This window comes from Cardiocondyla obscurior, linkage group LG24, assembly GCF_019399895.1.
Source record: "Cardiocondyla obscurior isolate alpha-2009 linkage group LG24, Cobs3.1, whole genome shotgun sequence".
Classification (NCBI taxonomy): domain Eukaryota; kingdom Metazoa; phylum Arthropoda; class Insecta; order Hymenoptera; family Formicidae; genus Cardiocondyla; species Cardiocondyla obscurior.
In genome coordinates this window covers 2,069,387-2,096,103 of record NC_091887.1, presented here as the reverse complement: position 1 = coordinate 2,096,103, position 26,717 = coordinate 2,069,387, and the positions used below count along the sequence as shown (strand labels likewise).

Here is a 26,717-nt window from a genome sequence, read left to right as displayed (position 1 = left end):
GCAACGCTGGTTAACTCCGATAAAGACAGAGAGGGAGAGCGGAATCTGATATTTATTATAGAAAACGCCCATGAGAGCGTAATTTAATATCACTTTATAATTGCTGGATTGTATTAAGGTAAATACTTTATCGAGAATCTCTCGCTTTATATTCGCGTTATATTAAATCGCGCGAGCGATACGCGGAGGCATTAGACGTTGCGCAACAACGTAACCCTGATAATAATAATAACAACAACAACAGCAACGGTATAATTAGGGTTTTCAGGTTGAGATAAAATTTATGATCTAACGTACACAATTTATAACGTCAACGTGACAAGGTGAGAAATGCATCGTGCGTCAAAGGGTTGGAAAGCGGCGCGCGGCTATAGGAGGAGACCAGCGAAGAGGGTGGAAGGTGGCGGGCGAGGAAGAAGCGCGCAACGAGGGGTCGTGGCGGAGTGGATGGCGAACGATATATAGAGGAGGAGAAGTAGAGGAAGGGAGAAACAACGGAATGAGGTCGCGCTGAAACTGGGCCAGGTTTACTCGGTAAGTATGTCACCACTTATTGATCACCGTCATCCACCCACAACCCCTTGCGGCAGCACTTATCGCCGGTCGAAGGTGGCTCGGGGTGAGGAAAAGCTCGGGGGAGGGGGCAAAAAGAAAAAAAAGGGGAACGAAGAAGAGAGGGCGGAGGGCAAACTGCAAACTGTTGCAGTTTATTTTCACTTGTCGTTTCTTTCTATACTTCTTACTTTGCTTCTTTCATTGTCTCCGATATGAGAATACGTTCCGATGTAAGTCGAAGAGCAGGTATGGCGTTTTCCGCGGCGACAGAAGCTAGCGTACTTAACTCTATGCGGCGGAGGCAGGGAATGAAAAAACGGGAGGAAATCGGTCATCGGCAATCCGGCCGGCGCGGTACATACATGCGGCATGTGTGAAACTCGACGCACACGAGTCTAAAGTCACGTACGGTAGCTGCTGTCGGCGTAGCAAAAGCCATATCTGTCTTCCAGCGAACAAAGCGAGTCTATCTCTATTAAATCGCGAAATTGTACTAAAGTATCATCCTGACAATGATCGCGCGCGCGGGTAATAAAGGGGGCGGGAGAAACGTGACACATATCTCTTATCTTTTTCTTTTCTTTTTTTTTTTCTTTTTCTTCTCTTCTCATTAAGAGGGCGAGGCTCGTCTTCGACCAACGATTGTCTCGGGCGTGTTTGTCTTTCGACATCGTTAGGCGAAATTTAGTTTCTAATTCGAAGAAATACGCGCGAGAATATTTCGAACTATTGTATTCTAATATTTCTGCTCCTCTCCTTTTTTGCATTCACGGTGTCATTTCAAATACGTCGCGTTGCGTCACTCGCCCTTTTTTTTTCTTTTTTCTTTTTTTAATCTCGGATCTCTCAGAATAATTTTCTTACGCAATTTGATTTAAATTATACTCGAATTGTCAGTCATTAGTGCGCAACGATTCTAGCGAAATAACGTCAAGAGTGTGAAGACTTTTTTTTTATTTTTTTTTTTCGACCCAGCAAATCACGGCTTCTTTGTCGCTTCCGAGCCGTAGTCGCGGATAACAACTCCGAAGCGAATGTAATACGGCACATGTTTCCGACGTTGGTCAACAGGTCCTTCTCGACCTAACGTTTCCTCGTTGCGTAACGGGCTTTTTGGGGCCGATTTCACTACTGCGCTCAGTTAGGGAAGGCGGAAACAAGGAGGAAGAGACGTAAGAAGGAGAAGGGGGGAGACATCTTTGGTAATTCACAGTTTTGAAGGGTCCAAGGCCTTCTTAGACGGCCCACATCCATCGATTTCTTTTGAAATGCGGCTCGCTCACGGACGCGGTAGCGTAATTAAGGGCCCACATTCGAAATCGGAAAATTGAGAAACGCCGCGGCGTTAATGTACCACGCGCATCCGTCTTCCCGGCTTGCGCCACGCGGAAAGAAATAACTCTCGTCGGCCTGCCTTCCCGACGTCCGCTTTCGTTGTACGAGGAGATAGGTGCGTATCGGCCGGGCCGGTGTCCCGCGATTACTAAATCGTTCTCGTCAATGGCCCACAACGTTAACGGCTATAACGCAAGTGTCAATTTCCATTGCGTGTAAGAGCGGCGGCGTATCGGCTGCGCGTAGAATCAGCTGGAGCGCTCAAGATCGCGCCGTGCAACCGGTTTCTTTTTACTATTCGGTGTCAAATACATTTCCATATTCAATCGCGGGAGCTCTTATTGCGACACCGCGTAGTAGAATAGCTCGGGCGATTAACATTTTTTTTTCTTTTCTTTTTTTTTTTTTTTTCGAGAGGGACGCTAAGGGAACCGCCGGTAAATCGAAGGCGCGACGTTACGAAAGAAAGGTGGGAGCCGCCGCACAATAAATGACGGAAAGAAATATCGAAAGTATCCGATTGAAAGAGAGGCCCCCCGACTCTTCCTTCATTTATTCCGCCGCTTCGTTACGAAATTATCGGAAGACTCGGCGCGTAAGCACGCGGTGAATAACATTCCTCACGGATTTGCTCCAAAATCGCTTCCCGCCGTACGCTTTCTCTTTTCGGACAATTGAAAACGAAAGTCCTCCGAGGGCCGGGCGCCGTACGATTTATGATTCTCGGTTCGCGCGCGAGCTCGATTACTCCTCGGTGTAATCCCGACGCGTGATTTGTATCTCATTATCTCGAGCCCTCCGTAAATCGCGTTTCAATCGGCGACGGGAAGGAAAGTCGCGGGATGAGCCGCGAATTAGGATCATCCCTTGGATCGAACGAGGCTGCGCCGGGGTTCACGGCGAGAGAATCGCGCCCCGCGATTTTGAGGCAGGTCGGTAACGTTCAAGGAAAGGCGTGTTCGCGCGCGCGCGACCTGCATTATCTTCGCCGATTCGGCGGCTCGATAAGACAGCCAGCGGCCCCGGTGACGAGCAGAAGGCGTTTCGTCCCCGCCGTTCGTCGCGGGACGGGCTCGCCGCCGCTAATTCGAACGAGGAAAGACGGCGAAAACTGGTTTGGATGAGCGGCCGGAACGCCGAAAGAATCGAAAGTGACTCCATCCGCGCCGAGCCAGAAATAGCAACGCGCGCGGTTATCTTAAACCGGATCCAGGCTAAAACGAGCAAGTGCGAACGAACGGATTTCGCTTGAATAAGGACATTTTGTTCGCGGGGCGAGGAGCCCGGCTCCGCAATTCGCTCGCTCGACTTGGATCCCCGATCCCTCGCTCTTCGAACATTAATTTAATAATCGTTACAACGAAACGCAGACGAGTAGTAATGAGACAGCATCCTTGGAGTAAGTCCCCTCGGACTTGCATTTTGTGTTTAATTAGGCTAAGACTTAATTAACTGATTACATGAACAATCGACAGATTAATTTCGAAAGCGTGTCGCCGGAGTGACCGGCGGGATTATCGCGATTATTGCGACTGTCGCCGCTAATGGATAAGATAATTATTGATCGCCCAGGGTGAAAACTTATCGGCGCGTTTAGGCCCTATCGATCCTCCTCCCCCCCCCCATCCGCCCCTCGCGTCCGCGCGGCGGCGTTACCCGCGCGAGAAGTAACGCTTTTGCATTAAAGTTATTCGATACCGCCGATTGTGAATTATGTATCCCTGAAGTGTTACGAGGTCTTATCTGTTCTACCGAACATGTAGGTCAGGGAAAGAAATCTCCCCCGAAAGTGGCGTTACAATCGCGCGCCATAATAATATTTAGTGGTGATAATCATCGAGTTTCCCAATGAGAAATCCGCGCCGGCAAACATTTTATTGCGCAACCGATATACTCTCTTGCATTCCCTTTCTTCCCCGAGCTTCTTTTAAAAGAACGCCCGTCCTTAGCCCTCGGCGGCCAGCCGCGCTCGGTCACGCGTTCAGAACCCGAATTTCACTTCTCCGCGACTCATTACGTGTAATTAGCGTAACCAAGGGCACGAGGTAAAACACCCGTGAACGTCAAAGCGTCAGAAACGTCGCGATTCCAAGCGGGAAAACCGTCGTTTAAGTTCACGCGCTATCGCGACGGGTGCAAATAGGCGGGAAATAGCCCTCCCCCTCGCGTGCACCCCGCCTCTCTTTGATATCTCATTATTTCGCCGGGCTCGAGACGCGAAATGAACGACAATCTTCTCGGACGGATTCGAAATTTCGTGGCGCAAATTACACGAAGCGGGAGTGCTCGAGGAGGGCAGCGGAGAGTAAAAGGGGAAAAGAATCGGTCAGATAAATTTCCGTTCCGACCACTTGGGCCCCGAGATCGTTCCCAACCGTTTGAGCTGAAATCGGTTAAGCAAAAGCCGGCCGCCTTACGCAACGCCACCTTTGCTACTTCGTTCCCGATCGCGGTAAAGAATCGACTCGCTCGCCGCGCGAACTCCGCGACTAAGTATAATGGGAGAGAACTCAAGCTGATCGAGGCCTCCCTTTGCGCGAGATGTTTCGCGCGATTCCGCAAAGCAGCCAGGCACCGCAAAAGAGAGGTGCGTCGATTCCCTGACGTTATAAAACCCGCGCTTTCGCAACGATCGAGGAAGTACGGATCCGAACCGCGACGGCTGGGATGCGGACTTTGTGCCGCAATTTGCGCACGCTCGCGCGCGAAAGAAATCCGCGAGCGGCCTGGATTCCTTTTAACCGGGCGCTCGTCAAAAAAAAAAGAAAGAAAAAAATAATGCAGCGATCGATTTCGCATCTACAGTTTTCCTCCCCCCGAGCTATTTTTCCGAACCGTCGAGATAACCGAGAATCTAAAATCCAATCCCAATTAAAGGTGCCAAAACGAGGTCGCTCTTTACCGTGAAAAGTGGAAGCAATTACGAACCTCTCCATTATTTTTTTAAATAAATTAAAACAGCCTCAAAATAATATGTAGATTTATTTTTAATCCTACCACTGTATTCGTTCCGTAATAATTGCAATTTAAATTAATTTTTAAATAAAATATACGACGCGTACATTTCGTTCGAAAACAAAAAAAAAAAAAAACGTGAACCGCGCCGGGTAAGTTTCCCTAAGCAAGTTTCTCCCTCCCCCCGGCGGGCGAGCCGATTGCTAAACGATGTGTCTAATTATCCACGCCATTTGTACGAATGCTCGATCGCTTCTCGCTCGTAATCTTTCTCACGTAAAGGCATACATACCTCCGCGCGTGCCTACGTCGACGCTCCTCGCGGGCAAAAGCCGTGGCGAAGCGCGGCGCGGAGTAGCACGGCGAGGCACGGCCAGACGAGGCGAGGCGAAGAGAGCGAAGGCGGCCTGACGGGCACTCAGCTTTCGTTTTCACCCAGCCTGCTTGTTAATCCGGTGAGTCAATAGTTGTATAACACTGGAACTACGTTGCGTAACCCACGTCGCCGTTGGTTTCCCTCGCGACCTACTTGCCCACTAAACTAGACATACATTCTTATCCGAGGCGGCGATCCGTCCTCTTTCTCTCTTTCTTCCTCACTCTCTCGCTATTTCGCTAGGCTTATAAGGATTTTCGTAGGGCTCGTATATTCGTACGTCGTCAGTTCCTCGCGCATTTCCGCAATCGGACATTATTTTTGTGTTCTTTTATTCTTTATTTTTTTCTTTTTTTTTTTTTTTTTTTTTTTTTTGGTAATTTAATTTCTTAGATATAAATCTTTGAAAATACGAATTGTTGGATTTGAAAGAGTTAATAATAAATGATTAAAAGTCGCGTATGTAGGTGCTCTATTTTAATTTTTGGGACGAATGGAAATATCTCGATGTTAAAAGATTAACAGAAATGCGCTTTCGCAAGTCTTCGTATTTGTCGAATGGTAGGAAAGGTTCCTCAAATGAAACCGCGCGCGGACAAGTGAAAATTTCACGATGATGTATAGAGGCATTATTCACGGTTGCCTTTCCGCGAAGTCTTAAAAAGTCAAACGTCGTTTTGCGAAGCGTCGGGTTAAGTGTCCTCGGCGTCGTCGGCGTTTCGTATTTTATTGGATATCGGGCGCACGCAAATGTTCTTCCGCGGTTTTACATTTCCATTGCGGTTGACTAAAGTCACGGTCTGGGAACGGACGTCGATCAATTACAGCGTTTCCCTATGAAATGGCAGCAAGAAAAATCCTAGTGAATATTTTATTATCAGACAGACTGAATACGGAGTTTCCTGGCGACGTCCTACTTTCGGCCACAACAATTCAATAAAGGATAATACGGCCATGTACCAGATACACGATCCCTCGGACAATAAAATTCTCCCGTAAAATTAATGCACCACGAAAGGGATGTAATTGCCAAAACTCCGAATTGCCCAACGTGTATTTTATTGCTAAAGATATTTCGCGTGTGACGCAAATGCATCAATTTTTAGGGGAATTTAAATTTCTTGATTCGTCAGCGGAACACTTTCGTTCTGCCGCAATGGCTTTTATTCAACGATAAACATTTTTTTTTTTTTTTTTAATAATACGCAGAGTATATTTCTTATTGAAAATAATTCCTTCTATAATACGATAATACGGTAAACACCTAATGACGGTATCTTTTTAAGTATAAATCAATCTTTATTTGGCATTTCTGACCACGTTTGAAATCGAGTTATAAAAAAAAGGGAAAAAAAATCTGGTAGTAATAGCCATCTGCTAAGTAATTTTAAAGTTCTGCGTGTAAGTCGCTACGCGATCAGTCAACCGCGAATCTCTTCCTCGTCTCGGCGCGTTTAATAATAATCCAGTGAGTAATTTTCAAACCGTGGCGGTGCGCTTTGCACGATCGTACGTTAGCGACTACATTGACTCGCGGGGGTTTTTTTTCTCTCTCTCTCTCTCTTTTTTTTTTTGCGCGACAGCCGCAAGCGATCGAGGAACGCCGTAATACCGTCAAAAGAGATCGAAGCAAAATCGGGTCCAAGGTCAGTCTCAGTCTGCCTTCGAAACACCACGGTGGATTCGAGACTGTCGCGAAATCATCTCGATGTACTCGAGGTATCGGCCCTCCCCGTCCTTTCCCCTCTTTTTTTCAGGGTCTCGAGTCGCGACGAGCAGAGCCGATGAAACCGAAACCGACCTGCTGCGAACCGCAGGCCGTGCCTTGACGAACGTACGATTAATTTTTCTCTCTTGCCCTGGGTCGTGGTTCTCGAAACGAAACCGGCGTGTCGCGATCATTAGCGCGCCACGTCGCGAACGTCACGTCTATTATTATTCCCTCGCGCGCTGAGTTTCCCCATAAGGACACCATGGAAGAAAATATCTATCGCACATAATTCGCGAATAATTAAAAGAATATATACAGTACGTATAAACGTGATTTAATATTGAAAAAAAAAAATACTAACGAATCTTGGACATTCTGCGAGAATTATTTTACAACGGCATACTATTTTCTTTGTAAATTATATTTTTTTTATATTCGCTTGTCTTCGGTTTTTTATTCGCGTAATTTAGAAACACCTTGCGATATTCGCGCGATCTGGTGACGTGGGTTTATTATCGCGGATTTTATAACGGAGACAAACCCACCCCAAGGAGACGTAAATCCGTATTACTAAATATATCCGAGGTAATGCAACATTATTTTACGCGGCGTCGGAATCGAGGCATCGCCGTTTCGTTACGGACCGAACGCAATGCAATAATAACATAATTGATACTAAAAAGAAAGGTAAGAATAATGCCGTAATTCCACTCACGCCCGTCTGAAATTATAATACAGGCCTACTCGCGCGCGTCTCTCGTGAACAATCAAGCCTTAAGCTCCATAATCGATAGCCGTGCGCGTGAGTTACAGAAATTGCGAGCTCGCGAAATCGACTGCCGGTGGGCGAAACGGGGTCACCGAGGTGGTCGGGCGATCCGAAAGGATGGGATAAAAAGAGAGAAAGAGACCGACAGAACGTATGATTTTTATGAAACTCAAAGAAGTAAAACTTTTTCATAACTCTCAATTTTAATATTTCAATTATTATTTTATTTAATTTTCTTTTTTCTTTCTTTTCTTTTTGTACTTCTGACACGCGGTTAAAATTTTATTCGTGAACTTTTATTGTATTATATTATTAATTCCATGACGCTATTATTTTCATTATTATATTTTGCAAGTGATATTCTGACATTGTCCTTTGATTTTATTGCGATAACGAACAGTTTGACTTGTACAGCGCGCACCAGAAATGCTTTAGCGATCGCAAAGTATTTGTGGCTTTAACGAAAAGAAAAAAAGATGTAAGATACCTCGGCCATCGCATGTTTGAGTCGCATTATTACAGAAACGTCGAGGAGCTTAATTCCTGACTAAGAGCTCAGGTGTACGGGACACTAAGGAGCTTTGCGTGTCACGGGACAGATTACAAAACCTTCTCTCAATACTATTGGAAAATTGTTTAAAATTACGTAGAACTTATTGCACGCTTTAAAGATGCAAAAAGAAAGCAACGCGGGAATAAAAACCGAAAGAGTTCGAGCCAATTTCACATTTTTCTCCGTTAATATATAATTTCGTAACGATTATTTCCATTAAAAATTTTTATTACCTACTCCCGGGCACACCAATCGATAAAGATTAACGACGATTCTTTGAATTTTTAAAATATAAAGTTAACTCTCGAACAAAAGTTTGGTAAATTTAATTTTCCCTCCCATTTCCGACGATGCATTATTCCAGCAATTGAAAATATTTCCCGTCTGAATTTTACAAAGCGAAATTTGCTTAATCGAGAAATAAAGTTTTGTTTACACTCGAATTTCGTGCTATCGAAGCGCCGCTCGCAACGAATATTCAATAAATTTTAAGTACGACTTTGTAATAAAAGTTATCTCTCCGAAAATCAACATTACAAATATCGCACCATTAAATTTCGATGCACAAACATACATTGAGTCACCGAGCATAACTACGGTTAAAAAGAAAAAAAAAATAAAATAATAAAATACCTAAATATTACCCGTCTTGAAACAATGTTGAAATATATCCCGAGATTAATTAAAACGGAAAGTCGAAATTCCGCCCGAGTAAAATTCATTAACGTAGGATTAATTCGATCGGCGCTCGTTCGATATTAAACAGACGGATCTCGTCGCAGAGTCGTTTACGCGAGAAGCCCTCGGGCGAGCCTTCTGTCTAAAATAACTCTTCATTCTCCCGATCGTGACAGCCCGGCACCCTTGAGAAAAGCATTGCGCGAAAAACGTCTACATAGCGCGAGAGCCACGAGAGCGCGAGAAAGGAGGAGAAAAGGGAGGGAGAGGAGGGGAGGGAAGAAGATCGCGTGAGCCTGTCGCGATTGGCTTATTAACCGCGGTATTGAGATTAAGTTTATTCAGCAACGAGTACGCCGTGACACACTAACCAAGTAGTCGAGACCCACTTAACTCACCGGGTGACCTCCAATCGAAATGGCGCGGATGGGGTGATAGTGCGTGGCGCACGTTCCTCATTATTTTTTTTTTTTTCCTCTTTCCCTTTCTTTTTCCCTCCTTTTTTTTTTTTTTCTACGTATTTCGAGCGTCGCACGCTATGCGCGCGCGGAAAACGCGAAGCCGAGGCACCGAGCGTCCTTCGATTTTCATACGGGAAGACCTTTGCTCGCTCGAGTCAGACACGCGTTCAGATTTATGCAGCCGCCTCTGCTGCAAGGTCCCGGCGACACAGCGATGAACGAAAGTGCACTAAGATTGAATCGACTTCTTCCAGTTTGTTTTGTAACGATACGTAATGAGAATTGTACAAAAATATTTTTAATTTCCGTAAAAAAAAAAAGAAAAAAGAAAAAGTTTTGAGCTTCTTTAATTAAATACAATTTATATTTAATTTTGTAATGAATTATTAATCGCGATATATATTTCTTTTCTCGCGTAATTTCTTTCGCAGTGATTAAACATGTACATCGTTCACGTTGGGAGAGACATATAACGGAGAGGTATAACAGACAAAAAACCACAGGCGTTGATTGCAATACAAAGGGAAAGTGTGTACAATTTCACTTTCGTTTGCAGACTGTGCCGAAAAATCAACGAGCGATCTCGATGCGAAAATTTTTGAGACGAGAGAAAGTTCGGCGGTTTGGCAATTTCGTCATTTCGAAAGCAATGTGCGAATTGAAACGTAACAAGAGAATCCGCTGGGAAAATTAATGTCAACTAGAATTATCTAATTCGGACATCTATTAATAACATTTGTCAAGACCTGCCTGTTCAATTTCGTAATTATTATTTTGCAATTTACGATGAGCTTCGCCGGCGAAAATAATTTAATTTTAAGGTAACGAACAAAAGGTAGACATTTGTTAGAACTCGCATCGCCCAGGGTATTATCGAATACGTTAACCGAATACGTGTATTCGGTTTCTTCAACGTGTTTCTTACGCAAACTAGCGAAAGTAGGCGGACGCGCGAGAACCGCGTTTGGCCATACAGATACGAACACATGTACGGATACCTCGCGACACGTACTTGCCGGGAGAGTGAAGGCATGTAGAAACGCGCGCGTGTGTACGCTTCGCGAGCCGGCCGCGTCTCGCCCGGGTTGGAAAAAGGATTACGAAATCATCGCTGAAAGAGCGCCTTCTTCGCGCCGAAAGCGAGAGTGGACGGACCACGCGAGGGAGTCACGAATTCTGGCCGCCGACGTCCTGTGGCCCGCATCAAATTCAAAATGAAAAGCTCGATCGATCTCTCGACATTCCCTGCGAAACTCCCAATAAAAGTTTCGCATATAAATCGAACTTAAAAAAAAAAAATAATAAAAAAGGAAAAAAAAACAATATCTCTTTCTTTCCTAGACAAAGTTCCTATCTCGATTTTGCAAAACTTTATTCTTGCGAGGCTACCTTTTTACCTTCCTAGTTCTCACATTCCGAATCCAGTGAAACAATACCGAACGCGAACCGCAACTAATTTTCAAAGAATAAAACTTGTTTGATATTACCGGTGCCCCACATACGCGAAAGTCTCGCCTCGAATTGCTTTCGAGGGCATACCGGGATCGCGAGGCGTAAATGCAGATGAGGCATTACTCGCAAATGCAATATGCAATTATCAAGAGAATTAACGTAGCCGCGGCGCACTGTACGTACGCTCGGATAATGCGATACGGGAATACTTCGGCCGGCGTGTTTACCAGACGCTGGGAATGATCGTCGGGGAAAATTGTCGCGGGCCATGTTAGTGCTGGACCATGACCAAGTGATAATGACTTCGGCATTCAACTTGCACGCAAACCCGGTAAAGGTAAAAGCGTTCTATTTCGAAGTAAGCCGTACACGGAAATCGTCGTCGAAGCTCAGGAAAAAACATTCGCTTATCGCACGTTTCAACAATACACGGCTGGACCTTTAATTCCCGAAGTAGGTCGTTTAAATATGAATACGCCTCGGATACATGATTGTGGAACCGTCCTGGTGAAACTGGGACACGTTGCTCCGGATTATCAATATTCAGTCTCGTTTTTCGCGAAATTCATAAATTCGACGAGGGGGAGGAAAGATAAAGAAAGGAAAAAAAAGAGGGGAAAAAAATAAAATAAAATAAAATACGATACGATTACAACTGGTACCGGGGCGAGGGACGGTGCGTCATATCTCGCGACCCCGAAATTACTCTCCGCGCCTCCGAGCGGCGGAGATCCCCCGCGCTCGACGCCGCCGTTCCCGGGAATCGAATCAGGGTTGCTCCCTTTTTAGGAGACCCGCGTCATTTCGGAAATGCACTTGTTGCGTCCCCCCCCCCTCCCCGTATCGGCCTTCGCGCATCGCGACCTCCATTCGCGCGGCGCCGACGATTTATGAGCGCCGAGATAAAAAAGCAATACCTGCGCGTCCTCGCGGCGGACGTGGACGACGCCTGCGCCGGCGACGTCGTCGTCGGGGCGATAGATGCGAGAAGGCGCCCGCGCGTCCACGTACGAGGCCGAGAAAGGACGGAGGGAGAGAGAGGAGAGGGTCGGCACGTACCGAGGGGTGAAGGGGAGGGCGCCGGGAGAACGCGAGGATACGAAGTGGGAGGCAAGGATTCGTGTCATTGTCAGTGGGTAATCAGGTCAGTGGGCCAGTGGGACGACCACTTTCAATTTCAGTCCTTCTAGCCATATATATCGCCGCGCGCGCGTCGTTATCTCGCGCTCTCGCCCTCTCCCGCCCCCCCCCCTCCCACTTTATCCCTCTATCTGCGGTTCCCTCCCCCTCCCGCCACCACCCCCTCCGGATCGTACGTTCTGAAGCGACTTCGGCCTCGCTTTCTCACTCTCGCTCTTCCTCGCCGTTTTGTTCCCTCGGTCCCGGGGATATCTCTCTCCCGCTTCGTCGATCTATCTCGATCGGTGCCTGGCAATGATGACGCGCGTACGACAAAGAGAAGGAAATAACGACGGGTGAAAGGGAAAGAGAGACGGTTAAACGCCGAGTTATATCGGAATGGTAGAGGGATAGAGGCTGAGCTATCGACACGCGCCAATCGCGTCACGCTTCTTCACGCGCGAGCGTAACTAGATGAGCGAGGTGGCTGCGACGCAGGGAGAAGGTGATACTTCGCTCGCTTGTTCGCTCGGCCGGCCGGCCGGCCGTCCGTCCGTCTCGTCCCACCCTCCGCGATACCGCCCGCGCCGCACCATGCCCGTGAAGAGATAGCGGAAAGTAGGACGCGCGTATTAAAAACCACAGACCGTGTCCCATGGCGTCACTTCTTGTGCCTCGGCGCGGCGCGCGGTGCGCCGGTATTACCCAATCGAATTCATCATAACTGGCACGAGAAACGTACGTATGCGAGCGCGGATCGAACGGATGGGGCGGCCGGACACTCTCGGCGGCGAGATGGATCATTTTCTACGCGGCTCGCACGGAGATATCAGCGCCTTGGCGCGGAGCACGCCGGAATGACTTCGAAATTTCTCACGCGCTGCGGGGAAATTAATTCATACACGCGGCGCGCGGCTGCAAACGGCGCGCCGTAATGTTAAAGGCAAAGTAATAAGCGTTGTTTTTTATTTTTCTACCTCGGTGTAAACAATCAAGCTGGGTCTTGGTGACGAGAGAATTAAATGATCTTCACTTTTACTTGTTTTATTAAAAAAAAAAGAAAGAGAGAGAGAGAAACGATAATTAATCAAACATGTCGAGTCCCAAATTAAATATTTATTTAATTATATAAATTATTAAGAAACGAAGAAATATGGAGTAATTTAATCGAATTTCGTTAAACGGAGACCCCCGCGTTTGCCGATGCGGCATATCGGTTTGTTTGCAATGGATGACCTTATTACCGAGTTATTCTATGTAATTTTGATCCCGATGACGCAAAGGCGAGCGGCGCTGTCGGATGCTGATCGAAGGGAGAAGCGTCGGAAACTGCGCGCGCGTACGGTTGTTTTTCAAAATCTTCGCAGCAGAAGTTCGTGATTAATTTTCGCGAAAATCTGGGACGCAACCTTGGCTCTTCGTGCAGCAAGGCCGGATCGAGCAGTTGTATTTAGAAACGCTCGTGAACGCGGCGTATACACCACAAACGACGCCATTTGCCGGAATAATCATTAAAAAAGTACGCGACTATCAATTTTATCGTTAATGCGGCCTCTGGTCACTTTCCCCCGGCCAAGTTACGAATCGCGCGGTTTTTTTTCAGTTCTCAGCGACGTTTGAAGTTTCTTTTCTTTTTTTGCGTTTAGCAAACGAGAGATTTAATTTAGATTTACAAAGCATTCGTAATTTCTAAACACAGACAACACTTGGGGATCTCTAAAAAAGATACCGTTTCTTTTTTACGAAAAATCCGGATAAAAGAAATTCAGAAGACTCCTCTACGACGCGTCTCCATGAATTACGTTCCCAAATAAAATTTGATAAATCCGTGAAATCGTTCATAATCAAAATCGCGGCTACTTCGTCGCGGGAAAAGAAAAATCGCACGCTACGATTTATAAAGTTTGGCAAAGATTTACTTGCGCGTAGCTGGAACCTTTGACGAACTTCTACTTCGCGAAAGACGAAGTCCAACGCTGGCAAGTATGCGCGAACAAGATAAAAAAAAAATTAAAAAAATTAAAAAAATAAAAAGAAAAAAAAAATTAGAATAGCCGTATGGAAATCGGACTTCTATTGTATCGCAATCAATCATGCGTTTCTCACTTACGTCCCGTTCTATCGCAGATCGCTCAACATTCTAAATACGCATGACTGAGTAAATCGAACGTTTCCGCCGTGCGTGCTAAACCTTTTAACACTCTCTTCTCTTTACTTCGCCTTCTTCCGTTTGCGAGGCGCGCGCGTAATGCGTGCTCTAAAATGCAAAGTGGTCGGTATCAGGAGCACGCGCGATAAGAGCCGATAGATTTCTTTCTTTCTTTTTTTCTTTTTTTGAAGAGGAAGGTTCTTCGATTCGAAAACGAAGAGTATTGCGATCGCGCCCGTGCGACACGTGTCCGATTCTTATTGCGACACGCGCGTGTACAAATATCGGATCTTTCGTATCAGATATATCAGCGAGATGTTAGTTATTGATAACAACGCGAGGGCGCCACGCGACGGCAGATGGAATTTTGTCAGCATAACCGACGGCAAATTTTGCCACGGGGTACGGAGCTCAAGTCTTGCCCGAGTATATCAAATAATGAGCGGCCAGAAAAGTACGAAGTCGCCTTCGGACGCGCTTGAGCGTTTCTTTAAAGAAACCGTCCGCCAATTATTCCGTTCTACTCGGCGATCGTATCGCGAGCCCTTAATGCGACCGCTTTTTAAGCTACCCGGCGTCGCCTCGAAAAAAAAGACATGCGGTTTATGTACGTAACGATTGTACACTCGCGCGATGCTAAAAACACGAAGATAATTTTCTCCGCGGCCTGTGGAGTCTTTCTAGCTGAAGGAACGTGTCGCAAGGTATCGTTTCTGAAAAATTAGCGTGACGGGAAGATCGATGAGGTGAAAAAAAAAAACCGAGAGACGAGACGCTCAAAATAAACTGTACAAAAATGTGTAAAATATATTTCTTTTCGTCTGGGATTTTCTTTTTCTTTTTTTTAGTTTCCTTTCCTTTTTTTTTATTTCTTTTAATTTTTTTTTTATGAGAAGTGACCGATCGTGTTTATTATTTCGCGGGGCTTTGGCGAAGGCCACGTGGAACGTACCTGAAGTACACAAGTACACGCGGGGTACCATCTAGATAAATTGATGCGCGTACACCGATAGCGTGTACGTATCGCGAGTGTCGGGTCGGGGCGGCCCGGGGGACGTTGAATAATAATTACTGTTGCCGGCTCGCGACACGGCACTATTGAGTTATTCCGATGCGAGTTTATCAAAGTGGGTCAAGCGATTCAATAGCGGCCGCGACGAAGGAGAAACGGACCCATCGTCTTTAACGGCGTGGGTGGTGGATGTGTGTGCGCGCGCGGTGCCATAAAAAAAAAAAAAAAAAGCCGCGCGTGTAGAAGAGTCGTTTAACGCTTGGGTGTATACCGATCGCCGGGGTGTAACCGCGTCTCGAAGTAAATTAGGGGTGGAAGGGAAGAAGGGCGAATGGATTTTTCTTGCGCGCCAAAATCAGCGGAAACGTCCCGGCCGGTCGAGAAAGAACGCGAGACGCGTGCTGGCTCATTTCTTTTAATCACGTGGAAGTGGATTATGAGACGGTTGTCCCCCTACTTCCCCCCCCCTCCTCTTCTCCACTTCTTTAATTACGCCTACGCGAAATGGCAGAAAGAAGGCGGAATGTAGCTGACCTAAGCGTTCCGTTCTCCTCGCTTTTTCTTTTTTATCTTCCGACATAATGGAACACAAGGCATTTCCCGGTAATGTTTTTGACGTCAAGCACCGACTTGAAATATGTACTACTCTGTTTTACATAGAAAAAAACTTTCTACTTCTTCATTTTTTTTTAGACTTATTGTTGAAAAATTTTTTTTCTTTTTCTTTTTTTTTTTTTCCACCCTAAGTACCAATTTGCGGACTATTCCTTGGATTTGTCGTTACTAAAACTATTTGTCCGTAAACCTCGACGCAAATTAATTTACAGAAATATTCTCACTTTTAAACGGTTTTGTGTAAATGAAAATAATGACCGGGAGCCCTGCACAAAGCTCCTACGGAGAGTGAAATAATTTTACCTATTATGAAAATTTGTCTTTTTTCCACGCAGCAACCTTGAATAAGTAATCTGAATATAAATTGACCCGGGAAAACTGTTTTCGGCTCCCGGTGAGAAGTGGAACGATTTCGATTATACGCACAATAATAACAACGAAGGCGGAACGAACGAAATTTTCAATATATATTTTTTTTCTAACACCATTGATGAATCGGGACGATAAAGTAACCTCCCCGTGGGGTTCGACAATGCCAGTCGAATTATAGAAAAGCTGTCGAATTATCGATGAGAAATTAACTGAAATCGCGAAACGAAATGAGTGACGAAAAAGCTAAACAATAAAAAAAAAAAAAAAAAAAATTTGACGAGAGAAGGAAAAAAAAAAAAGGGCGGAAAGAATGAAAACCGAAAGGGTCGCGTGCCCCATTGTGATATTAACTCGTTGGTAGTCAAACCGAGAAGCGAAGGTAGAAAAGGGAAAGTGCGTTTCCTGAGTTATCGTCTCATTCGTGAGTTATGAGCGTTGCTTTATCTCGAAACGTTTGTCGAAAGCCTCGTACTGTTCGTTGCGTATTTCTTTCCATTAACGCGCGCCGCGAGAGAGCGCCGAAACGTAGGCTTCTAAAGCTCGGGGAAATACGCGACCTAAAACCCTTGTACATTTAAACGAGCACGGGGTTCCGGGAAGCAACACGTGTCAGACACGTGTGGCTCTTACTTCGACATTTACCGCCGCGAAATGCCAAAGACAACGGAACGGTTTTCTCGCGCGGATATTCGGGTGAAATTCGACATCAGTCACGGTAGTACTTTCACGTTAACGAATCACTCATGCGACTTTTGCGAGTCCCGTCACGTGTGCTCGTGACAAATGTTCTTCGTATCTCCGTATTAAAAGCAAATTTGTATGTGTGCGTGAATCGAATACGGAATCCGGGGAGAAAAGAAACGGAAAAGGAGAGAAAAAATAAAATGCAGGACGCACGACGAAAGCTCATACTATGCAAAAAGGACGTCTCTCTTCCTTTCTTCCCGGCTCTACAGATTTTACACTTTAAGAGCGATAAAGAATTTTGTTTAGCGATTCGGTATACGACACGAGCGCGCAACAATCGTTGTTGTAACGAACGATGAAAAATATTCGAGAGACATTGGGCAACCTCATGTCGCTACACGACCGTAACCAAATCTTTCATCCCCGCTATTACGCAATAACGAAGTGAAAGCGCGACCATCGTCACTTTGTGTTATGCACAACATTCGATTTTCACAGCCGTTTTTTTTTTTTCTTTCTTTTCCTTTTTTATTTTTTCTACCCTCCCAATAAAGCTTTCTTCGACAAGAAACTCGCGTCTCTCCCTTCCTCGCTATTTCGCCTGCTCCCCGTCTCGTGCCCACCAGCTAGGGATGATTTTTTTCTACCCCTGACCGAGCGCACATAATCGCGCGATTTATCGACACTTCGCGTGAACTGGTCGGTCCCGAGCCGGATGCGCAACAAGTGCATCTCTCACGCAGCAGGTAGATGTTGATGCACCTTTATTTATACCGCACGGCATTTCCGTCTCTCTCTCTCTGTCTCTCTTTCTCCTTTTTCCTTTTCCTACCCTCATAAACCCTGCATTGCCGATGCCTAGCTCTTTCAAATTTCGTAGTGCCACGCGCCGAGACTCGTGACGAAAGCACGGCGGGATATCGTTTCTTCATTCTTTGTAACACGAATGGAAACACAAAACCGATATTTCATTGAGCGTACGTATAAAAGGCGTAAACAATAAAATATAACGCGTGAAGCGATTTTTCTGACGGCTGTAAGAAAAAATATAAATAAATAAAAACTGAATAAGTAGAAGCTTGAACGTGGAAGCCGCCTTCGGCATTGCGTTTCTTAAGAAATTATTAAGATATCCGTGACGATTACTACGAATTACTATACGTTTTTAGAAAAATTAGAGCCCAACGTTGGCGACGCTCGTATTAAACCGATAATGTCAAAGCCAAAGCGGTCTTTAATGTATGCGCGACAATTGTACAATTACGACCGAAATATCTCCGGCGGAATCTCACGAGTGGCATTATCAAATTCGCGAGAGCGTAGCAGCGTGCGATACTTCCTGCTGATAATTTTATGTCACTTCCTACGTGTTATCTATCGTGATACCCGTCTCGCGGCGGCAACACTTGCGCTATTCGCGTCATATGACGGTCGATTGTACTTCACTCCGTCCAAAAGAGGATATCACGCGATCGAGATTATTTGATAAGAAAAAAGAAAAAAGAAAAAGAAAAGGAAGAGAAGAAGAAAAAAAAAAAAGAAACAAGAGTTGAGAAAAGTTCGTTCTGCAATTTTTCGCGCGCGGCAGAATGGGAAAGAAAGAGAAACGGAAAAGGCGTTGAGAGAAAATCGAGACAAAAAAAAAAGAAAGAAGAAAGGTAAAAAAGAGAAGAGAGAGGGGGCGGGGGCGTCGGCGACGTGGATAAAGGCGGCCAAATCGTTTTGATGGATCGCGAAGAGTTTGGGGGGTGCTGCAACCGGCGCAGCATTCATAAAGAAGCTGTTTGAAGGCTGTCTGTTCTAAATTCGAGACGATGACGGACGGACGGGCGAAGGGGCGCGACTTGGTGCCTTCGGAATTTCGCTCCGAAACGCCTGTTGCGCCACTACAACACCGCTACGCGAGTCGGCACTAAATCAGGAACGTGCGGGGCCGTTGTCTCCGCGCGGCTCCTTGCGGGGAACGTGGTCCACGTGATAGCGAGAGGACGCGGGAATCGAAACCAGGTGCACGGGCGAAACCGTATTGAACCGCGATTGCGCTCGATTACTCTCGAATTTATTCTGTACGATTACCCCGAGCGTGCCTTGTGCTGAATATTTTAATTTTTACGAAAAGATAAGAACGACGTCTCGGTTTCTTTACAATCTGTCGTTGAGAAAAGGGAAGAGTACCGCAGATTCGGGAAACTTAAATTGAAGAATTTACGCGGTAATGAGTGCGCGCGCACACGATGCAACAGACGACAGAGGATCCGAAACCGCGAGATGGAGGAGGAGGATAGGGGGAGAGAGCGGGGAGACCGACAGAGACGGAGGGAGCGCCGGGTGGAAGAGAGGAGAGACGAGAGGCTCGAGAGTGAGAAAGAGGGCGCGAGCGCGATGCCAGGGTGAAAGAAAGAGAAAGGTGGAGGCCGGAGGGAAAGGGGTTTGGCAAGCGGTACATTAGCGACAACAAAGGCTTTGAGAGCGAGAGTCATTGAGGTTACCTGCGACATCATTGACGGCTACGTCGGCGATTAGGTTGACTCTCTGTTGCGTCTGCTGCTGATGCACTTGATGCAGGTTGTCCTGTTGTTGCGATCCCGTCAAGGGCAGGCTACCGGCGCTCGTAGCGGTACTCTCCGTCAGGATCACCGCAGCGGCGGCGGTCGCGGAGGAAGAGGAGGACGAAGACGACGTGGACGATTCCGTGATGGGGCCCGCTGTCGTCACGATGCCGCCGCCGGCGTTGTCGTCGAGGACCGTCGCGGATGCATCACCCCCGTCGTCCCCTGGCCTCGCAGCCATCCCGGGTCCCGGCGGACAGACGGACAGACGGACGAACGGACAGACAGGATTCCCTCCACCTCTCCCGCACGTTGATTCCCGCGAGCACACGCACTTCTTCTCCGGAGGAACACCTACACTCTTTTACGTGCTCTCTTTCGGATTCTCTTTCTCTCTCTCTCTTTCTACCTCTCGCTCTCTTTCCTTCCTCTTTCTCTCCTCGCGATTCCGTAGTCCGCGCTCCGTACTTCTTTTTCCACGTTCACTCACTCTCGCTTTCTCTCTCTCTCTCTCTCTCTCTCTTGCTTCTTTCCTCCCGCCCGCCCGCCAACCGATGACTCCACTCGCTTTCCCTCTCGCGCGGCCGTCTGTCGTCCTTTCTCACTCTCACTCTCTTCTCTTCGTCGCACTCGCGCACGCGTCACGAGTTGTCTCCCTCCTTCTCTCGTTCTCGGTTCTGTCCCCGTCTCTTTTCACGACTACGCGCCCCGCGCGCGCCGGCCAGAGCGCCGTGTCCGAGAGCGTACCGAAACTGCACCACCGCCACGGTTAGCTCGCTCGCTCGCTCCAGACCGCTCGCCCCGTCTTCGTCTACCCGTCTCGCTCGACCTACCTCTCTCCTTCTCTCTCTCACTCTCGTCCTCTCTTTCTCTCTCACGTCCGTCTCGTCAGCCAAAGTACGTCGGTATATCACGAGACGACGGCATCGCAGGCACACGTATGCACAACGCCGGCGCTTCACCGCGGAAAGCGACCGTGGGTGACGCGCGCGATATTCGTTAACATCCCGTTAACCGACGACCCGTGAAAAAATGGAACGTTAGACAAATGTAGGTCTGTAGGCCACTTCACTTACACTTTGCATCGGCACGGGCACTCCCCGAGTCAAGCGAGCGTCCGGCACACTGTCGCTCGCTGACAGTCGCGAGAGCCAACTAGGGCCGTATCGACCGCGTCGCTCACCATGCGTCCGCATTCTTCCTCTCGGGATACATACGCCGTCGACGCGATCTACATCCCTATCTTCTTCCTCGTCCTTTTCTTCTTTCCTCCGGCTCCTTTCCCATCGGCGACGAGATCTCGCTACCTCCCGGCTCGATTCGCGCGACGAAAACGCGGAAGCGGATTATTTTTACGGCGCCGGGACTCCACGCAGAGATTACCCCGGAGACCACTCTTCGCCGCGACGTAGTGACGAGACGAGTCGCGGGGGTCGGGGGTCATTGCAATCGCGATGATCCTTCGACCGCGCGAAATCAAGCCGCTCCGATTTGCATCGCGTCTCTTTCCCCCTCCTCTCAGCGCCGCGCGTGTACGTATAGTACGGCAGTGACCCCGAACGAAAGGGAAATCCGTAATCGCGAGCGTGATGCCGCGCACACGCCGGCGGTTGCTTTCTCGCTCCGGACGACGCGCCCGTGGCTTCCGCGACTAGGCAGTGGGCAAGGAAGATGAGAGAAAAAGAGTGAGAGGACTTGGAGAGACTAACCCTTTCGTTCACACCCTGCCACGGCCGAGGCAGATCCGGCACCTCGTTTACGAGCGCCGCGCGTTGATTACGGCACTGAGCCTCATCGGTGCGGGGGCTTCGGTCCGCAGGCGGAAAGACGCAATTTCCAAAAGATGCTTCGATTCCCCCTCCCGGTTCTTCACCGCGACGCTGACGCGCAGCGTGCGTGTTTTTCGCGGATCCGCGGCGCCGGCGGTCAGGACGACGCGACGCCGTCGGTTTTTCCGGCCTGCTCCTCTGGTCGAGCTAGCCAAGGGATCCGGTCACGAACCTCTCCTCTCGCACGCAGCCGGCAGCACGATTCGCCGCCGCGTCGCGGCGTACGACGACGATAGGCCGAGCTCTAAGTAGGTCAGCCGCCGCGGTGTTTGATTGCGCGGGCCGCCCTTACGCGGCTCACGTTGCATAACTCGTCACGCGCGACTTCACCGTGTAGAACCGCGTGGAAAAGGCTACGGCCCGGCGGACATAATGCGGTCGGTGGTGTAATACGTTTTCAATGAACAATGCACTTGACTAACGCACTCCGGGTTTCGATGCAGCCTAGCGCCATCTGCTTTGGTAGCGCGCCCGTTTCAAAAGTTCTCTTCGTCTTCTCGTCGTCGAACACTGCTGCACAGTAAAGACATTACGTTAGGAAACACGTTTTTATTCTCCTAATAATTCATATATAAATTTCACAATGTGTATAAATTGCATTTAATGTATGTATTTACAATATAGAAATATAAGAATATTAACGTTTATATTATATTACTATACGATTATGAAATATATATATATATATTCTAAAAGTATTATACAGGTAATTGTTATTAGATGCGTATAAAAATGTATCATCATATAGAAACTACTATTCAAAAATCTCGCAATATAAAAATAAACTTTAAGATATTTAATTCAACCTGATATTTAATTCAATCTGCGATTACTCAACCGCTCTTTTGTTTAGCCTCTTCAAGAAGGGCACGCGATATAATTAGTCTTTGAATTTGTGCGGTGCCTTCATATATTTGGAAAATTTTGGCATCTCGCATGAGTTTTTCCACTGGATACTCAGAATTAAAACCCGCACCACCATAAATCTAGAAAGAAAATTATATAAAATAAATTATAAGAATATTTAATTTTTTTTTCTTATTGCGAACTTAATAAAACACTCATTTCTTAATTAGTGCATTGCATATCATACCTGTACAGCATCAGTAGCACATTTATTAGCTACGTCAGCACCATAACATTTTGCGACACTCGCAAGCATTGTGGCATTTGGCAATTCTTGATCAGCAGCCCAAGCTGCCTTCATCCATGCTGTTCTGGAAGTTTCAACACCAATAGCCATATCAGCTAGCATAAAACCAACTGCCTGATGCTCTGCTATTAGTTTACCAAACGTTTTACGTTGTAATGCATATTTCGTTGCTTCATCAAGAGCTCTCTGAGCCAAACCAGTTGCTGCTGCCGCAACCTGTAATATAAAAAATTGCATAAAATTTGTCACTAAAAATCTAGAGCAATAGATGTAATAAGTAAAAATATTACCGGCGATCGTGTTCTAGTAAAAGTCTTCATAGCTATCTTGAAACCTTGTCCTTCTCCAAGCAGTACATTTTCTTCGGGAACGCGAACATCCTCAAACGTTATCATTCGTGTATCGCTTGCTCTTTGTCCCATATTAATCTCCTACAAATGTAAAACGATAGATATAAATAGAAATTTAAATTAGTAAAATGTATTTTAAAAAAATTATAAGAAATTACCTTACGACCGGGAGTACAACCATCACTTTCACGTTCTACAATAAAGCCTGTGAAAGCTTTATTAGCTGGAGCTTTTGGATCTGGATTTGTTCTTGCCAGAACAAAATACCTGTAAGATAAAAAATTACGTTAAAAATATAGATATATTCTTTAGAAATTAATGCTATATATTGAAACAAATTAACATACCAATTAGCGACCCCACCATTTGTGATCCACATTTTGGTACCGTTAAGTACCCACTCTTTTCCTTTCTTCTCAGCTTTAGTTTTAATACCTGCTACATCAGATCCCGCGCCAGGTTCAGTAACACAATATGCCTGTAAATAAAGCCATTAATTTTTTTGTTCAATATTAATTTTAAATAATATTGAAAATTTAATTTTAAATTTACCGCAACATGTGGTTCTTCTATCAATCTTCCAAGATATTTCTTTTTCTGTTCCTCGTTTCCAGCTATAATTACCGGAGTTTGCTATACATAAAAAAGAACTTATGTACAATTATTATATTAAACAAATTGAAATATATTAATGGATAAAATTTAATGTTTTATTTACTGAAAGAATTATTGTTATATGATAAGGAATTAGTCGTTTTAAAACTTACTCCAAGACCTGTTGTTTCTATTGCAGTTGATATCCCGGTACAACCGTAAGCTAATTCTTCCGTAACCAAGCATCCATCGAAAATACTAGCTTCCATACCACCTAGAATACATAGAAATTGTTAATTTTATTTTTTATCAACAAAATTAATTTTTATACTGTAGCGATGTATTATTAATTTATATATAAAATATGTATAATATATTTCTAATAAATCAATCATACCAAGTTCTTGTGGAATATGTTTGTTCAAAAGACCAATACTCCATGCTTTTTTAATAATGTCCCATGGATATTTTCCACTTCTATCAAGCTCTGCAGCTACTGGGATAATTTCTTCTCTAGTAAACTTTCGTGCTAGTTCTTGTATCTCCTTTTGAGTATCTGATAATTCTAAAACAATAATAATTGTTAGATTATTATTACAACTAAACACATTAAAACTTGGAGCTGTAAAAAATATAGATACTCAAAATTACTGTTAATTCAAATATATTATAACTATCTCTACATTTTATTCTTTATTTAATGTGAAAAAAAAATTATACTTTTATAAATAGATATATAAATCAAAGCTTAAAGAAAAAGAACAAACAATATGGTCAACAAATATTTAAATTCTTGATGTATTTAGCTGGACTTATCTTATTTCTTGGAGCATATCTATTTATACTTGCAGTTACATAAGTGAATACTTTTGTAAATGTGTAGCATATAAATATGTAAAGACATGCATGATCATACAATATACATTTTAACAAATCTTTTACATTTCTTCAAACTTAATTTATATTCTAATTATTTTTTTACTACATATATTTACTACAAGTACTAACCAAACGTGCATCCTTGAGCTGATTCAGTAGCTGCTGAGAAAGATCGTACCACATTTGGGCACAATCTCGGATTGAATATCTAAAAGAAAAGAATTCTAAATTGTATAATTAACTCACTAAAGTATCCGGCACCATTATTCTATGACTAAAAAGCAACAAACGTGTAGACAATTGATTCGTATAATTAACTCATTGCAGTATATCACTAATAAATCTTCAGTGAATAGAAAATAATAAGCGTAAAACAAAATGTGGCATGCAGGAAAGTGAAAAAAAGTAACGTAACGATTTTAACAATCGACTTGGCCGATTGTTTTTCTTTCTTTTTGATCGCTTACCTTTTTCAACATCATCGTGCTAATGACACCGTTCTTTACAGACGTAATTAAGACAGTAATACGTGAGATCGTTGCTTTCACTTTGTGACGATGTGGCAGAAATCAATGACAATGCTGAAACTATCGTGATAGATGATACAAAGTGGAGAAGGAGGGATATAAATGTTTGTCCTGCGTTTATACAGGTTTAAAGTACAAAGTTCAACAAAGGTAGGGACAAGATCATTGAGATTACGTCGAAATGACGAAAGCAAAGATAAATTCTTCAACGATGCTTTCATAAAGTAAAAACAACGTCGATAACATATGTAACTTTCAATGTGTCTTTAGTACACTTCTGTTACGGCAGATCACATATGTTTGTCAGACTCTGAAATAATCAGGAATGGCTAAAGCCATTGTACGATGGGAGAAGAATGTTCTTTTCATGACTGTAAGGCCTTAGGCAAATAAACCAATCATAATCTAACATTTTCAGAAGATAACGGAAATACTTGATCTTGATTGGTCAATTTACTTAAGCCAGCAGGTATCAAAATGGCATACTTCGAGATCAAATCAATTAATATACGAACACATAATGTACTTAAATAAAATTAATTGCTAATACTAAAGCTACGACTTATATTACGTATATTATAAGTGGGAGCATAAATTTTTGTGTAAAGTTTGTATCACAGTATCATATAAATGCATTCGATGATAAAAAAGAGACTTTAAGAATTTGCAGATAATTCAAGAGCACTGACATTATCGACGACGTTTTAATTCAAATATATAATAAGACAGCAAATGTTTAAAAATTATAAAATTATACAGTCACCGTGTTATTAAGAGAGCAAAAAGAAAGAACAAAAACCTAGTTCAAAAAGCGTTTAAGTCATTAATAAGGAGTCTATAGACATTTTAATGCTTTATGAATAATTTTTACAATTTTTTAATTTGAAAATGTATGCTGCCTAGACAGTATACAAATCTTAATTTTTATATATAATATAATTATCATATGCTTGTCCGAAAAATGATACATCTTATGTGTGACTCATTGAATTATCCTTTTTTTTCAAATTAATTTAAATACTTCAAACCTATTCAAGACTATTGTCAAAACTGGAGGATTTTATTTCATTTAATTTTTTTTTTTACTAATAATTTAAATATGAATATTATTTAAGCTACTCATTCGAATAGAATATCAAATGGAAAATATGAAATATAAGCTACGCATGCACACATACACGTACATATGTATAGAAAATTAAATTAAACAAAATATAATATTTAGAAAATATATCTCACAATTGTATAATCGATTAATTTATAAGAACTGAAAACAGATTTAAATTAAATAAAAAATAATTTAAAAAATAAAATAACTAAAATATAATTTAAAAAAAAAGTAAAGATCAATGATAGATAAAAATTCCGGATATTTTTTAATAATCAACCAATTACCTTTATATTTATAATACCTTATAAATCTTAATATAAACGATAAAAAATTGATTCAGAGAATCATAAGTTATAAACTTGTTTACAAGGTTGTAAAAATTTATGTGGGTCATTCATGTAGCCTTTATATCATGCATTAACGCAACATCATGCGATATGTTCATCTCTCATTCGCATACTGGTGTTCTCATTTCTCCTTATGTACCACATTGATTACTCTAAGACTAAGCTACCTGTCAGAACTGCATATTATTACTGTTTTTAAAGCGTTTAATACGTAACTTTTCTCGTAACACGTTCGTTTTTTTTCTTTCCTTTTTTTTTTATTTCCTGCTTATTCTAACATTTCTCAATGTTATCTTGTTCGTTAAAAATTAAAATAATAATCTGCGTGATCTGTGTAAACTTAACACCTTACTTTTAAATAATAATAATTTTGTTTAATAAAAACACTAAAGCATTTCAATATTTTTGACGTTAATTAACCACCTTTGATCTAAATTAAAATTGCAAAGTCTGTGATAATTGTCCCTGTGATAATTAGCTAAATTCAATTTGCTAAGAATTGCTATCAATATATCAAACAGTTTTTAATTTTATTTAATTATAAAAAAAATGTATTTTTTTTTTAACTACGAATAAGTT

At 44.0% G+C, this 26,717-nt stretch overlaps 2 protein-coding genes across 2 annotated transcripts in view; both read right to left on the bottom strand.

The window, feature by feature from the left end:
* Window positions 1–21,073, bottom strand: part of Ftz-f1 (ftz transcription factor 1) — a 77,321-nt gene extending 56,248 nt beyond the window's left edge. The window contains exon 1 of the mRNA XM_070671688.1: window positions 19,289–21,073. Coding sequence (XP_070527789.1) covers window positions 19,289–19,589 — 301 coding nt within the window. The 5' untranslated portion in view covers window positions 19,590–21,073. The remainder of the gene's footprint in view (window positions 1–19,288) is intronic.
* Window positions 21,074–21,749: 676 nt separating this feature from the next.
* On the bottom strand, window positions 21,750–24,949 carry Mcad (Medium-chain acyl-CoA dehydrogenase). Its single transcript, XM_070671697.1, has 10 exons — window positions 24,621–24,949; window positions 24,283–24,361; window positions 23,672–23,839; window positions 23,448–23,548; window positions 23,233–23,313; window positions 23,028–23,158; window positions 22,839–22,947; window positions 22,621–22,761; window positions 22,271–22,546; window positions 21,750–22,163 (listed from the first exon to the last, which is right to left on the bottom strand). The coding sequence occupies exons 1-10, from the start codon at window positions 24,633–24,635 to the stop codon at window positions 22,011–22,013; spliced, it is 1,254 nt and encodes a 417-aa protein (XP_070527798.1). The 5' UTR covers window positions 24,636–24,949; the 3' UTR covers window positions 21,750–22,010.
* Between the last annotated feature and the right edge of the window lie 1,768 nt (window positions 24,950–26,717).